Source organism: Grus americana, chromosome 3 (genome assembly GCF_028858705.1).
Source record: "Grus americana isolate bGruAme1 chromosome 3, bGruAme1.mat, whole genome shotgun sequence".
Taxonomy (NCBI): Eukaryota; Metazoa; Chordata; class Aves; order Gruiformes; family Gruidae; genus Grus; species Grus americana.
In genome coordinates, this window is record NC_072854.1 from 74,156,827 (window position 1) to 74,170,713 (window position 13,887).

Below are 13,887 nucleotides of genomic sequence, written 5' to 3' on the forward strand. Positions count from 1 at the left end.
CTTCCTGAAAGCTATTGCAAAGAGAAAAGCTCACCTATCTGCACGAGATGCCTTTCAAAGATATAAATCAGCTCCATATACGTTACTTCATATTATAGGGAAGTAAAAAAGGGAAAACTGCTTTTCCATAGCAAGCAATCATACAGACACACAAGCATAGCACAGGCTAATAACGCTAAATAAATGCTAATTATAAATATATAAATCCAACATGACCATCCAGGAACAACTATCCTACCCCTTAAACACCAGACACTCAGAGCCATCAACATCTGCCACTGGCGCAGTAGGAAGGGAGGCAAAAAGACGCTTGGTTCTTCTGGGAACGTAAGGCAGCCTCCCTTATAATTACCATAGCCAACAGTTATTTTAAAAGGAAGCTTTGGTCACCATCATATTCTATTCCAAGTGCAGAAGATGCATCTTTGAAAATAACTTGTATCTACACATAGATCAGCACTAACAAACTATCAAAGAAGAGTCACATCCAAAAGAGAAAATATTAAATGTTAATTCAACAAGAGAAAGAAGTCTCACTTTCTCTTTTTAGTATAAGTCACAGAAGTGAGATTACTGGAAAAACAAACTCTTTTCCTTTGGATAATCAAACATTTATCACATACAACTGCTACAGCATATAGCATGTTCATAGAAAGTTTTCTTCTTGATCGCTGAAGGAAAAAGTACTTTCAACAAAACCAATAACATACAGGCATCTCCATTCAAAGTGTTTTATCCTTCATCCTCTCAGTTTAAACCCCTCAAAAGATGAATTAGATATAGGAAAAGTAATTTTACAAGTCTATGAAATCCTGTGACACACACTTTTTTTTTTTCCCCACACAAGCAACAAATAAAAACGCAACCTGCCATTAATTTGATCGCTCTCCTATATCCTTCACATGGTATGCTGGTAACTTCCCAATTACAAGTCATCAAAGAAAAAAAAAATTTACATAGCTAGTTCTGGTCATAAAACCAGGTATAGATGGCCACCACACAGCTCCGAGCAGCAGTAAAACTTTATGTGTCTCATTACAGACTCGTAAGAGTAACGTTAGATTAAAGCTCCACTTTGCAGTAACCAGTCACTGCACTAGCAGTGCCGCCCTGATGGCTGTCTAGCTGCCTCCCCGTTTTCCAAACCAAGATAACCAGAGCAGCAAGGACTATGAAAAGACGACAGTTCGACAGGCTGCTAAAGACCAAAGTTTACATTTGTAGCCAAATATTTTGAAACACTGTTACCAGTACGACTCTTTGTTAAGGCCTGACCTCCGAAAGATCCGTGCATCCCAGTCGTCATTTTTGTCCAAGTTATAACAAAATATCAGATTTAGCCATATATCTTAACGGCCACTTTTTGAAGGTGAATGTGTTTAAATAACCACGATATCCTGACAGCTTGATAATCTGCTCCAAAAAGGTGAAGAAAAACATGTTGAAAGAGACAGACAGACAATTGCCCAGGAGAGCACAAAGTGATCTTCACACAGGACATTATACATCTCTCCTTTTATTTACAAGAATAAATTGGGTTTAGTGTTCTTGTTTTAAAAATGCATAGGAATAATATACACTTAAAAATACTATTTAAATGTATTAAATCACTTAAAGATTTTCACCCACCAGAAACAGGCTTTATGTTTTATTTACTAATGGTGAAAATATTAAATGCATATTTGCACGCTTTAATCAATGTGTTAAAGATTTCCCATATTACAGATGATGAACTTACAGAGTAGCAAGAAATAGAGTAACAACACATTTCCTATAACAAAAGGAAAGCGGAGATCCTAAACCTTGGCTGGTTATGTTCTCTGTAGCCTCAAAACCCAAACAGACTCCTAGCTACTCCAAACATTAGTAAGTTAAGGTAACACTTCTACTGTACTCCAGTCACTTATATTGTGAACGACATCGCATGCTGGAGAAATCTTCCCAGCAAAAAACAACTCAGTTTTCCTTTCTAAGTATTAAAATCAGCATTTTCTTTTCCAAATATCTAGGAAAAATGGTAGCATAGCTTATAATATTTTTTTCCCCCCAGTCCTGACAACTAACCTTTAATTTGCTGCCATCTGTACTTCAGGAAACTTCAGCCCTTTCATTAAGAAATCCCTCCCACAGGTTTACTTGTAGGGAATGGTTCAGATCTGAGCTATGTAGTACAGTAATTAACTTGAAGAAATCGCACATCCAGATCCAAACCAGTGTATTATTTAGAAAAGATGAATTATTTAAGACCAATCTTCACTTGCTATTTTTAATTTAATGCACAAGTCTTTTAGCCTTCCGAGTATTAGAATATACATCATTTTCTCAATAACAGAGAAGAAAGTTAAAGCAGTTGTAATAGGAGATTTACAATCGTCTGCCTCAACCAAAACAACAGAACTTACTGTACAATTTGTTCATCCAAGGAAAACCTCAAATACAGCCGTGTTTCCTCTGACATTCTATAAAACTATAGTACTTGCATACATATATGCATACAAACTGTCTGCAAGCCATTCCCAAACTCAAAGCCCTTAGAGGTGCTGACTGCACATTTATAAGCAAATAAAGTTATGTCCAGAGGTTTCAAAAATCACAGCAGAAAATGTAAACCAGCACTACAGAAATTGAGATGGAAAACCACAAGCATTTCTGTTTCATAAACTGCACTTCCAGGAGCTAAGAAGAAGACTGCCTCCGCCAAAGGTGGTGTTCCTCAGAAAGAGGAGGTCCAAGAAACAAACTATTAACACACCAACAGGATCCAGACTCAAACCCGCATCCTACGTAATCTGACATATCAAATCACTGCCAACCAAAGAGCTACAGTTGTTAATGTATGGAACATTTAAAGAAAACGCAGTTAGGTTTCAGATATCAATGGAAAAATCTTTTGACAACAGAAGCATTTTGCATTTAAGAGAGAAAAGACAGCCTTTGAGGCTAAAGAAGCCAAGCATCCAGTCTCTGGATGTAGCACAAATTTCTATCAAAGTATAAACAATTCACTTCTGCCCCTCCAAAGCCATCACTCTTCCCCTGCTAAAATGAGGGAACCTCCTTACCCCCCCCCAGCATCCATCAGAGCCTCAGAAGACTCAAACATACAACCACCAAAAAAAACCACCCCATGTTTTTCCAATAACTTTCAGATCTGTTATGTGAATGTTTTGCTAGAGGAAATGCCTGAGCAAGTAGCCTTAAACAACTGTTTTACATTAAGGCGGAAGCACATTAGTTTACTGCATGAGTACTACAGCGATGCACTTTTAGGAGGTGCAGTATTGCAGCCACAGTTGCCATTTTCAGCATCTGAGAATAAACACAAAAGCTGCCAACACTGGGTTGCATAAGAGCACTTTAAGCACATGGTTATTTACAAAAGCAGAGGTAATTATAATGCAGAAGGTGGATCCCAAATAGACTTAACTAACACTGTCCAAAAAAAAAAAAAACCCACCACAAAACAAAGATCTACAATTACTATTACTTAATTGTAGGACAGCTGCACTAACAGCCTCAGTCGCTCGCTATACTGTGTGCAGCCAAAAAAAGTTGGAAAAAGGTGCTGTTTAAAAATGCAAGCTGATGTCAGAAGCTATGTGTAGAGGAAAAAAACTAGGAAAACACCGTTTCTCTTGACACCTTACCTGATCTGGACTTAATGATGTCGCTGAACTCGCTGTGTCCCCCGCCAGGTCCTTCCTCCTGGTCAGAGACACGGGCCATGCTCGCGGGCTGGGGAACGCCACGGGCGCAGCCTAATTCCGTCGGGAGAGGTCTCCCATGGAGGGCCCCGGCTCAGCACCAGCACCTACAGCGCAGGACCGGGAGCAGAGAGGCACCGTAACTCCACGGGCTACACCAGGCGCGACTCCGCGCAGGAAGCACGGGTCGGGACCGATGCTTGCTGGCCATGCCCACGCGTGGCGGGGCGGCCAGCCAGCCGCTCGCTGTGCCCCTGGCCGAGGGACGCCTTGTGGGATTTAAAAAGCGGAGATGGCACGGAGGGGTGCCACCCTCGGTTTAATCCCTAGCCACGAAAGCGAAGCTTCAGCCACCCTTGGCCAACAGGGCACCCCACGCCCACCCGTGCACCCCACAGGGACAGGCCACAGCCCCTGCAGCGATACCGCCAGCGCCCGTCACCCAGCCGGCACCAAACGGGACGTCCCCGCTAGAGGGGGGCGGCAAAGCAAGGGAGCCCCGCTCCTCCCGGCTCCTCCGGCCGGCCGGCCCCGGGGGCGTGAGAGCCACGTGTGGGAGAAGCCACGGAGCGCCTCTCCCGGGCGGGGGGAGCCGAGCCCCGCGGGACGGGCCCCGCACAGGGTCCCCGGGCAGGTCCCCGCCCGCCCGGCCGAGCCGCCGCCGCCCCCGCTCCCCCGGCGGGATTTTGACCCGGCGGGCGGCCGGGCGTGCCGGCACCTCCTCCCTGCGGGGTACGCGGCCGCAGCGGCGCCGCTGCCCCTCGGGCACCCCCGCGGCGGGGCCTTCCCTCGTCCCGGCTGCCCGCGGCCGCCCCGTCCCGTCCCGCCCGCTCCCCCGCCGCCCCGCATCGGCACCCCTGCCCCGCCCGCAGGTGCGCCCAGCCGCGGATATTACGCCTCCGCCGCCCCCTCCTTTACCGGCTCGGAGTTGGGGAACAAACTTTCCCCCACACACCCCTCCCGCAGCCGAGCCGCCGCCTACCCCCGGGACAGCCCCGCGCCGAAAGACGCCGGGGACCGGCCGATAGCAACCCGCCGCCACTCACCCCTCGGACACGGCGGCGGGAGGCGGACCCGCTTCCCCACGGCACCGCCCGCCCCGGCTCCTCCCCGCGCCCCGTCCCCCAGCGGCAGCTCCCGCTGCGCTGGCGGACCCACAACTTTCTGTGCGAGCTGCTGCCGCCCCTCCTCCTCCTCCGCCCCTCCCGGCCCGGCCCTGCGGCGGCTCCTCCCTCGGCCCCGGCGCCCCCTTTGTTAGCCGGGCCAGCGCCGCGGCTGCGGGAGAGCCGCCTCGGCCGCGCGGCCCCTTCTCCGAAGGGGCGGGAGGGGCGGGGCTGCGCCCGCCGCGGGCCCCGGCCGGGACGGGGCGGGGCAGAGAGGGGCGGAGCGCGTCCCGGCCCCGCCCCCCGCCCCGCGCCCGCGGGCGGCTGCCGGCCGGGCCCCGCGCCCCTGAGGGCCCCGCCCGGGGAAGCGGCGGGTCCGGCGGGGGGAGCGGTGAGCGCCGACCCGGTCCTGCCCTCGGGGCCTTACCGGCCTCACCTGCACAGAGTCGCTCCCTCCTCTCCGTTCTTTTCCTTCCCCCCCCAAATAAGAGCGGTCGCGCAGCGGTCCGGAGGCGAAGCGCACGGCGGGCAGGGCAGGGCAGGGCAGGGCGGGCACGGCGGTGCCCCGCTGCTCGCTCGCCCCGTCGCTCCCCGTTGACATCCAAGTCGCAGGGCAAGGGGTATGACAAAATTTGAGGGGCGTTTAGGACGCTTACTCACTCAGCAGCGGGGAACAGCTCCCCCGAAACTTCGTCTGGTTTGGCCGGGTGTCCTAGCCCCTGCTCACGGAGCTGCCTGACAGCTGCCAGTGTGTCTGTAGCCACTTCTTTAGGTATGAACAGACATATACATTAGCAAAATATTTCGCTCACGCTAGTTAATTTGTTGCTGCATTTGCAATCTGGGAATGAACATACTCATATTTGCTCAGGCAAGTAATCTATACTCACCTACACTGTAAGGCTGCTGAACGCGTACGCGGCCCTTATTTCTCTTGGTAAGCATTAGTCTGAACCTTCAGTGGTATCGGCGAGACAGCATAGCGAGTAATTCCTCAGTGTTACCTGCCAGGCCTCAGCCATTTTCAAGGGTAGATGTATTCCCAACACTGAGCACCTCACTGCCTTAATAACACAACCGGACGCCGGCCAGCGGTACACAGAATTTATTAGCTAGTAGAGAGGAGGGAGCCCGGGCTTGGCAACACCTTCGTTTTATCTCCAGGTGAACAGAAATCGGTAGCAATGAAACGAGGAAGACTTGTCTTTGAAAGCCTTTTTTCTTCCCAGTATACAGCTCGTGAATTTACTAGGCACTACAGATAACAATAATAAACAACGACTATGTGTATTTTAGCCTAAGCTAACTTTGACGTATACCCATACTTTACTATTTCCCCGAAGGAAAAAAGACATACCTCAAAGAAGCAAAACAAGCTACCTGTAAATTATTATTATCATAATTCTAACTGCATTTAACATTTTTTTCCTCGACCTTTGGTCTGTGCAGTATGTGTGTAACAGGGACTGGGACTCACTGTTCTGCATCCCACGAGGCAGGGCCTCGCCGAGTGTGATGTATTTTTGCACTTCGAAGAAGCCCCGAATATGAAGATGCCTGGTCCTGATCATTCAATAGATTTCCTGGGTGATTCAGTGTAAAGTAGTTAATTCATCCTTGATCTGTTCAATCCAAACTACTGCATGAAGTCATTAATGGTTCTTACTTGTAAAGAGATAATAATAAAGTGTCCAAAGTGGTGCGATGACTGAAGCTGTGAATCTGTCAAGAATTGCAGATCGTGGATGACAAAGACTATAAAGCCATGGATATGGATACCGATCAGTGTCCAGCTGCACGGCAGTGCTGAGCAGCAGGCTGGTTGTGTTGGAAAGGTATGGTCTGTGTTTATGCCTGTTTGTTTACATTCTACTGATAAACTTGTACTACGAACGTAACGCTTGTGGTTAGAGGAGCACCACTTGTTTCTTGCCTTCTGCCTTGCTGCTCTTGACTGACCAGACGGCTTCTCTGCCCCATCCCGTGCATTCCCTCTGCGTGCTGGATTTTCAATGCCCAGTGATGGAAGAAACATCCAAATACTGGAAGCCCATAATCCAGATGTAACCCAGCTGCATTTCATACAGGTCTTCCACAAACAGGACGAGACACGTACTGACCCATGTAACCAGTGCCAGCTCGAGAGTCAGCACAGATGAAAATCATCACTCTCACTGCTGGGTATCTAGCAGTGGTACAGGGCCTGGGGATCCCAAAGCACCATGTTGCCCTGCCTAATGTGAGGAAATACTACTTTGTAGGCTGCACTGAGGGGATTAGTCATTTCACAGAGGTTACCCAAGGCCGCTATCAGGTAGCAATAACTTTGATCGCTAAAAGCTGCAGTCAAGCTGATAAGCGGGAGCAGAGAGCTGGTATATCCTGTTTCAAATCTCCGTCTGTAAACCCAAGGTTCTGATTTTTATAATCCTGCTCTGAAAGCACCTATGAATTATTTCTCAAAAAGAAACATGTTTCAATTTAACCTGATAGCATTTCCTTTTTTCTCCTTTTTCCTCTTTTTCTTTTTTTTTTTTTTTCCCTAAGCATCATTATGTTCTTTGAACTGCGGAGTGCCAGCAGAAGAGTAATAGAATAACAAGACTGCACACCACCTCAGGGAAGCAGAAGAATTTTTTTCCTGGTGTGTTTCAAACATGCCTCTCTCCAGAGCCATCCTCACTCAGCTGCTGATCAAAGCCTGAGTTTTCCGAACTAGTTATTTAGACTGTAGGCTTCTCAGTGCAAGGGCTATAATTTTTATATCTGGATCTTTAGGCACAACTCCACCGGGGGCAAAAAAACCCCTGCTAATCTTTAATATTCTGTACATGTTTATGTTTTAGGCCTCTTTAATTTTGTATTTGAGTGATTGGCAGAATTAGAAAATAATGACTAGCACCATTTTAAAGTTAAACAACAGTGTTTCCACTGGGTTGTATTTCTAAAACCTACACTCATCTACAAATTTCTTGGTTGCTGCAGACCGTTAATATCATGTGGATTGTGTGGCACAGTTTACCTTTCTGTATAATGCAGAATAAGTTAGGAAAAGAAAGGAAAAGTCCATGAAGCCCTTAGACAACGTTAAGAAAGGAAAGACAAGGGGAATACAGAAAAAGAAACTGTGAAGAAATTGGCTGAGAAGATGTGGAGCCCTTGAACTTTGACCAAAGTAAATAAATACTTTATTCCTTAGTGCACGAAAACAATGCCGTTGTGAGACTCTGAGTTCATCTTACCTTGTCTCCTTGTCTTTTTGTTGTTCTTAGCATTTCTATTTTTAAACTACACTCATAATTGATAGGATTACGATATAACTAGGTATTTCATGTATCTCATTACCTTGAGATTGACTGCTGTAATAATGTGTGTGCCCATTCATCAATGTTTGGTCATGATTTCAGAAAACCATTCCATATTCAGAAAGACATCAGATACCAAATGGATTGCTTTGTAAGTAGAGTATCTTTATTGTTCCTTTCTGCCTAGCCCACCGTGTCGTCACTCTCAGTTAACAGACTGGGCAGGCTGTTACTCAGCAGACATCTTTTTTCCCCGCAGAACTTGCATCTGAATCCCAGTAACAGCTCCTTGGTGCTTCAGTGCTGGTATATTGCACTAACCAGTTAGTACAAGTCCCTTACTATTTTCATTCTCTCTTACCTGAGGAGAAAAACATAAAAAGACCTTAAATAAACATTCTCTCTCTGTATGTTCCTCTTGTGAGGAAAATGACCAAGTGTTTCTAAAAGCTTGGGTCAGTTTTAACTACACCACCTTTTGCAGTACCTTTGAAAGGCTTGAGCACACTGGGCAGACATATTTAGCTTGTTCCTTTTCCTTTCTTTTGTTGTAATCCAAGTGCTTTTGAGCTATCTTTGTTGTTCAGCTAATTATCAGATGCTAAAATATTCAAAATATTAGCACCATTTTTAAAAGCGGGCACAGCATTTTCTACCCTCAACTCCTTAGTTTGGGATCTGATTCTAACATTAGATGGTGTATATTTATTCCAAGCTCAGCTGCCCTTGTATGTAAGCTCCTTCCGAACTCCTCCATGAATTCGAGCCCTGTTGTGGTAGGCACTGCAACGTGTCTTAAGAAATTCAAGACTGTTTTGCCACGCAGAGTTAATGGGGGGGGGCAGTGGGCAGTCATAATAAATACAGGAGGCCGGGGTGCAAGATGCCCTTGGAGCAAAATGCCTGCCACTGCAGCTCCACCTGACCCTCTCTGCATCTCCATTGTCTGTCCTTCTCTTCCTGCTTAACCTAAAGAAAAAGCAGTGTGTTCCCCTTAGCATACTTCCATTTCTACAAGTTGGGATCTCTATCTTCAGTAGATTCTCTCCACTCTATTTTTATCTCGTTAGATTCGATATATCTATCGACTAGATTAGATTCAAGGGAATATTGTGTGCATAAAATACACTGGAAACTTGTATCTTAAGTTTCAGCAATTTTTTATAGCTTCATTATAAAACCCCAGAAAATTGCACTGTATTAATAGAAATGCTGACGTCCCTTTAGCTGCAGTGACATTAATTGAAGCTACCATAATTTATCATCATTCTGAAGAATATAACCTCTAAAAGTACATTAAATAAGAGTGCATTAATGAACAATTATAGTAATCAATTTACCCTCCCAACATAAGTCTCCTAACTGCAGCACAGGACTGGAAAAAAAGAAAATCATCAACAACAAAAATGCCTGTGCAAGACAGGAACCTTTGGCCAACGCCATGAGGCAATCCTCTGCAAGGGCAGCTGTGAGTTCTTAGTCAGTCACTCCTAACACAAGCTGTTTTCTGTTTATTTATTTAGTCTTTCTGTTTATTTCTTTCACTCGTGTCTATTTTTTCAGTGCTGTTCCATTCCCATTTGAATAGCCTATGCTATAGATCAGCATAGGTTTGTTTAGTGGCTAGACACATAAATACTTAATGCTTGTACAATTATCGAACAAGTACGCTTTTTCAGCGCATTTATCAGTTAGGGGTTACAACAGGAAACAGGATTCCTGTGTTAACACAATATAGAAACTTGGGTAACTTGCTTAATTTTAGTAACTTGGTTCACTCTTTGCAGTAGGGAAAAAAGAAATCTTCCATCCTGGGGGCATTATTTATTGAGGGAAATAATATGATAGTTGAAAAAAGAATTTGGAAACACTTTAAAAATGAAAGTGCTCACCACCGTCTGCAAAAATAGTTATTGGTGGAAAGTGTTGGAAGGGTGTTTCTTTGTCAGTCTTTATTTTAGGAGTAGGCAGTGGGAGAAGATGCAATTTATTCTTACCAAACTTAAGAAGTAATTCCTTGCTACATGTGGATGGTCCTAATACGGAATGATTACAAACCAACTTAAACACAAAAAAGAAATGAAACAAAACAATTTTGCACAAAAAAATCATTATTTTTTACATTTTTTTGCCTCAAGATCAAACGATTAGGTAAGTGTCACCATTTCTTTGGTGTTTCCTGTTAAATGATCAATGTGGATCCTTTGTACTTGATCCCTTAAGAAGATCCCTATTTAGAAGTAGATTTTAAGATTTTGCATACGAGATTGCACAAGTGTTAACAAAATCTCCGCTGGAAGACATCATTCATTAACATCCTTACTGGAATAACAGTGCTCCCTGGGACAGCAAAAGCACCAGCAAAAAGCCAGTGCTACGGATGGCGTGTCCCGTTTTCCCACCTACTAAACACTTTCCATCCGATTGAACGCCCCCGTAGACCAGACTTGGCAGCCTGTGGCTTTTGCCCCCTGAATCACACGAGGACACGAATGTTTACCAAGACGGAGGCAAGAGCCAGGTTTGAAATGCTTCAGCATTGATCCCTCCAGCTGCAAGACAGCTGCAGCCCAGAAGCTGCACAGCAGCGCGCTCACCGGCCCGAGCGCACCCTCGCGCCTCCAGCTTCCCGAGCAGCCCGTAGCCAGGAGAAGGCTTGACCGGGTTTTGCCATACCTGCCACTGCGAGCGTGCCCTCGTACCCTCTAGGAAGCCCGACTCTTAGAACTGACTCCGTACGGGCTTACAAGACTACCAGTAGCCTCCTATTTCCAAAACATGTAGAGTTTTGTGAAAGCCCAAATAACTTTTAATTACTAGCACTAAGTGGGTTTTTCTTTGTTTGAAACGACAAGGATTTTGGCTTTTAACTAAAACAAAGAAAGTCACCATGCTAACATTAGATCTGAACATTACAAATGTGTATATAAATTTTTAATTCTGAGCAAATGAATAGCCCTTTCTAGTCAACAGAATAAATTACGTAACCAAAGTTTTATGCCCACCAAAGACTCTAGTCACAGGTTTGTTTTGCAGTGTCTGGTTTTCTGTGGCTACACCTGTAAAACAGGAGATGCTCTGCAAGTTGTGGCATCTGACAAAGCGCATCTGTAGATCTCCGTGCTGCCTAGGCAATCTCACTCTGTGCCGCTTCACATTTTCACACTCGTTTTATGAAAATTCAGCCTGAATGAGGTCAGTCATCGCAAGGTACAGTCAAAGCTATTTCAGCTCATGGTTTAAATCTGAAGCCTCTCATCCCCCTCCTGAGTTCCTCCTGGAGCGGGCAGCAGTGGGGCTGCCCCCAGCGAGGCGCTGGGCAGAGATGAGCCGCTTCGCCCGGCCGCCCCGCTCCCGGTGCTGCTGGCTGGCCGGCCGTGTGCTGGCCATGCTTCTTGTGAAATTTCGCCCGCTTGAGCAGGAAATCTTGACCACCCCATCAGGAAAGTCCTCTGTCTGCTTTGTGCAGCCAGGGCCAAGACTGAGGTCTGAACCTAGTGAGCGCTGTGAGTTTCCCAGAGGGATGAGTACTCTGATTATTTGTTTTTAGTCACTGGGAGGGTTTGAATGTTAAGATTTCCAGAAGCGACGGGGAGCTGCGACGCGTGGCACACCGGGCAGCGCGGACAGGGGTGAGCTTCACACCTTAGGCAGGACTGTGAACGGTGCCCTCGCTCGTCCCACGCCTGGCACGCTGGGGCCGTGGCTGCCGCCTGACTGCCACAGGAATTACGTGCCCAGCTCGAGGAAAAGCATTTGGCTCAAAGTATACAGTCCTTCAGGGAATGAGAAATTTTCTAAGAGAGGTTTGCAGGTTCCTGAAATTATTTTGCAGCTTGTTAAATAACTGCTGTGCTAGAAGCTCTGCAGGCAGTAATTATTGCTCCATTTTCTTCTATTAGGCAGTCCTGAACTGAGCCATGAAAATTGCTTTGAAATCACAGCAGACAAAGAGGAAACTTTTGGACATCGTTTACTTTGGGATGTTCCAAACCAAAGCTATCTTCCAAACCAAAAAAGAAGTCCAGCCCTGCCAAGTCCTTAATCACTGAAATGAAGAAAGAGACCGCAAAAATGAATGAAAAGATGATTGAAACAATTTTCCTACTCTGAAAAAGCCTTTTTTGGAGCGACTGTCAGAAGAAAATGAGGGAGCAACAAAACCCCTTAATACATGACTGATGTATCTAACTGGAGGTGACTTGCAGAGGCCAAGCGTTTGAAAAGGGAGCAATGCTGGAGTTTGTCCTTGCTGGGAAAGAACTTGTACGTGGACTTTGCATTTCAGAAAATAAAGCCTTGGTAGCATTTCCAGAGAAATTTCCAACCATGTGAGAGCAAGAATCTTCTTAAGAGTATCCACTCTGTGCCATTACAACATAATTGTAACATAATATCCGAGCACTTATGCTTCAAGCACTTACGAACTCATCTTAAAAACATTTACCAGGTACAGGATGACAGTAGTATTTATAGCAGAGAAGTACCAAAGGGCTCGCTCAGTCAGCATCAGGTGCCTTTGAGCTCAACAGTATGTAAACACAGAGCAACAAAGTCCCTCACTCAAAGAGCTTGTGTCTGGCCCAGGACAGACGGTATGTTTTAAAACTCTGTGAGTATGATCTGACAAATGCTGTAACTACTGTTAAAAGGAAAGATGTATATTTAAAATACAAACGTATCCAAGCTCTGGCAAATTCAGAGTTTAAATCTAGTCTGAAATATGAAGCTGTGATCATGAAAAAAGGCAACAGTAAACCAAATTGTATGATTGAGAAAGCTAGCTGGGAATGAAACTTAATTTTAGCAAATCCTGTGAAACATTCGTTATGAAATATAAAAACATGTGTCCTTGCCCTGAAGTAGCAATCACCAGCTGGCAACGTTTTGTCAGCATCAGACCAGAAACAGTCCTGACAAGGGATATGAAGAAGGGGAGTGAAGTAGAAAACTGGTTTCAGCGAGTATACGACGTGCTAGGGATGTAAATGCTCACGGGAAAGTTTTGCTGAAGTTACTAAATACAAGAGCGCAGATCCCAGCAAAGACCCCCGCAGGCTCACCCTCCACCTCCCTCCCTTCATCACTCTGTTTAAAGCGTTTGTGTATATTCAACTCCCTGAGACATGTTCCTTGGATTCCCTGGGTGGGATTCAACAGGCACGGAGACATCCCATTTGAGCCAGGGACCCTACAGTCCCAGGCACCCCTATATCCTATACCTCTGTGTGTTTCTGCCCTCCCGATGCAGCCGAGCCTGCCTCCCCACCCGCCCTCAGCCAAGCTGGTGCCAGCTTTACTCCTGCTTAATCCACCATGCTCAGTAACTTTTTCTTACACAATCTTTAAATTCTTTCTTTTGTATCTTGAAGCGTGTCCTCCCTGTCATATGCGCGGTACTGAAGCCCACATGGTACTATTTAGTAGTATTTCTTTCCTCGGGAACTGAGAGAGTTTACTTTTCCACAGAAAGAGCTTTGCTATTTTGAGTGTGGAATGAGGTGCATGGCTGCTCCTGGAGGTCTCACTCCAAAAATGAGAGTAAAGCAAAACCTTGGATGTCTCCCAGTGCAGTGCTGAGCCCAAAGGGGTCTTCTTTGCCAAAAAAGGATCAGCGAAGCCTCAATTATGTGTTCTTAATATAAGAGAGAGAACTATGAAAATACCACAGGTCAGAGTACTACTAGAGACCCTGACGTGGATATTATGAGATGTCCACAGCCTGCCACGCTGACAAATAGATGTGCTGCAAGTGAGACTGCCTGCGGGAGTGCT

At 45.9% G+C, this 13,887-nt stretch overlaps 1 protein-coding gene across 2 annotated transcripts in view; it reads right to left on the reverse strand.

Annotated features, from left to right (window-relative positions):
- Positions 1-4,855, reverse strand: part of UTRN (utrophin) — a 389,659-nt gene extending 384,804 nt beyond the window's left edge. The window contains exons 1-2 of one of the 2 annotated variants that reach the window (XM_054819386.1): positions 4,751-4,855; positions 3,648-3,811 (exon numbers count right to left, since the gene is read on the reverse strand). In XM_054819386.1, the coding sequence (XP_054675361.1) occupies positions 3,648-3,726 (79 nt within the window). In that variant the 5' untranslated portion in view covers positions 3,727-3,811; positions 4,751-4,855. Of the gene's footprint in view, positions 1-3,647; positions 3,812-4,686 lie in introns of both variants that reach the window. The other variant, XM_054819387.1, reaches the window with a different exon arrangement.
- Between the last annotated feature and the right edge of the window lie 9,032 nt (positions 4,856-13,887).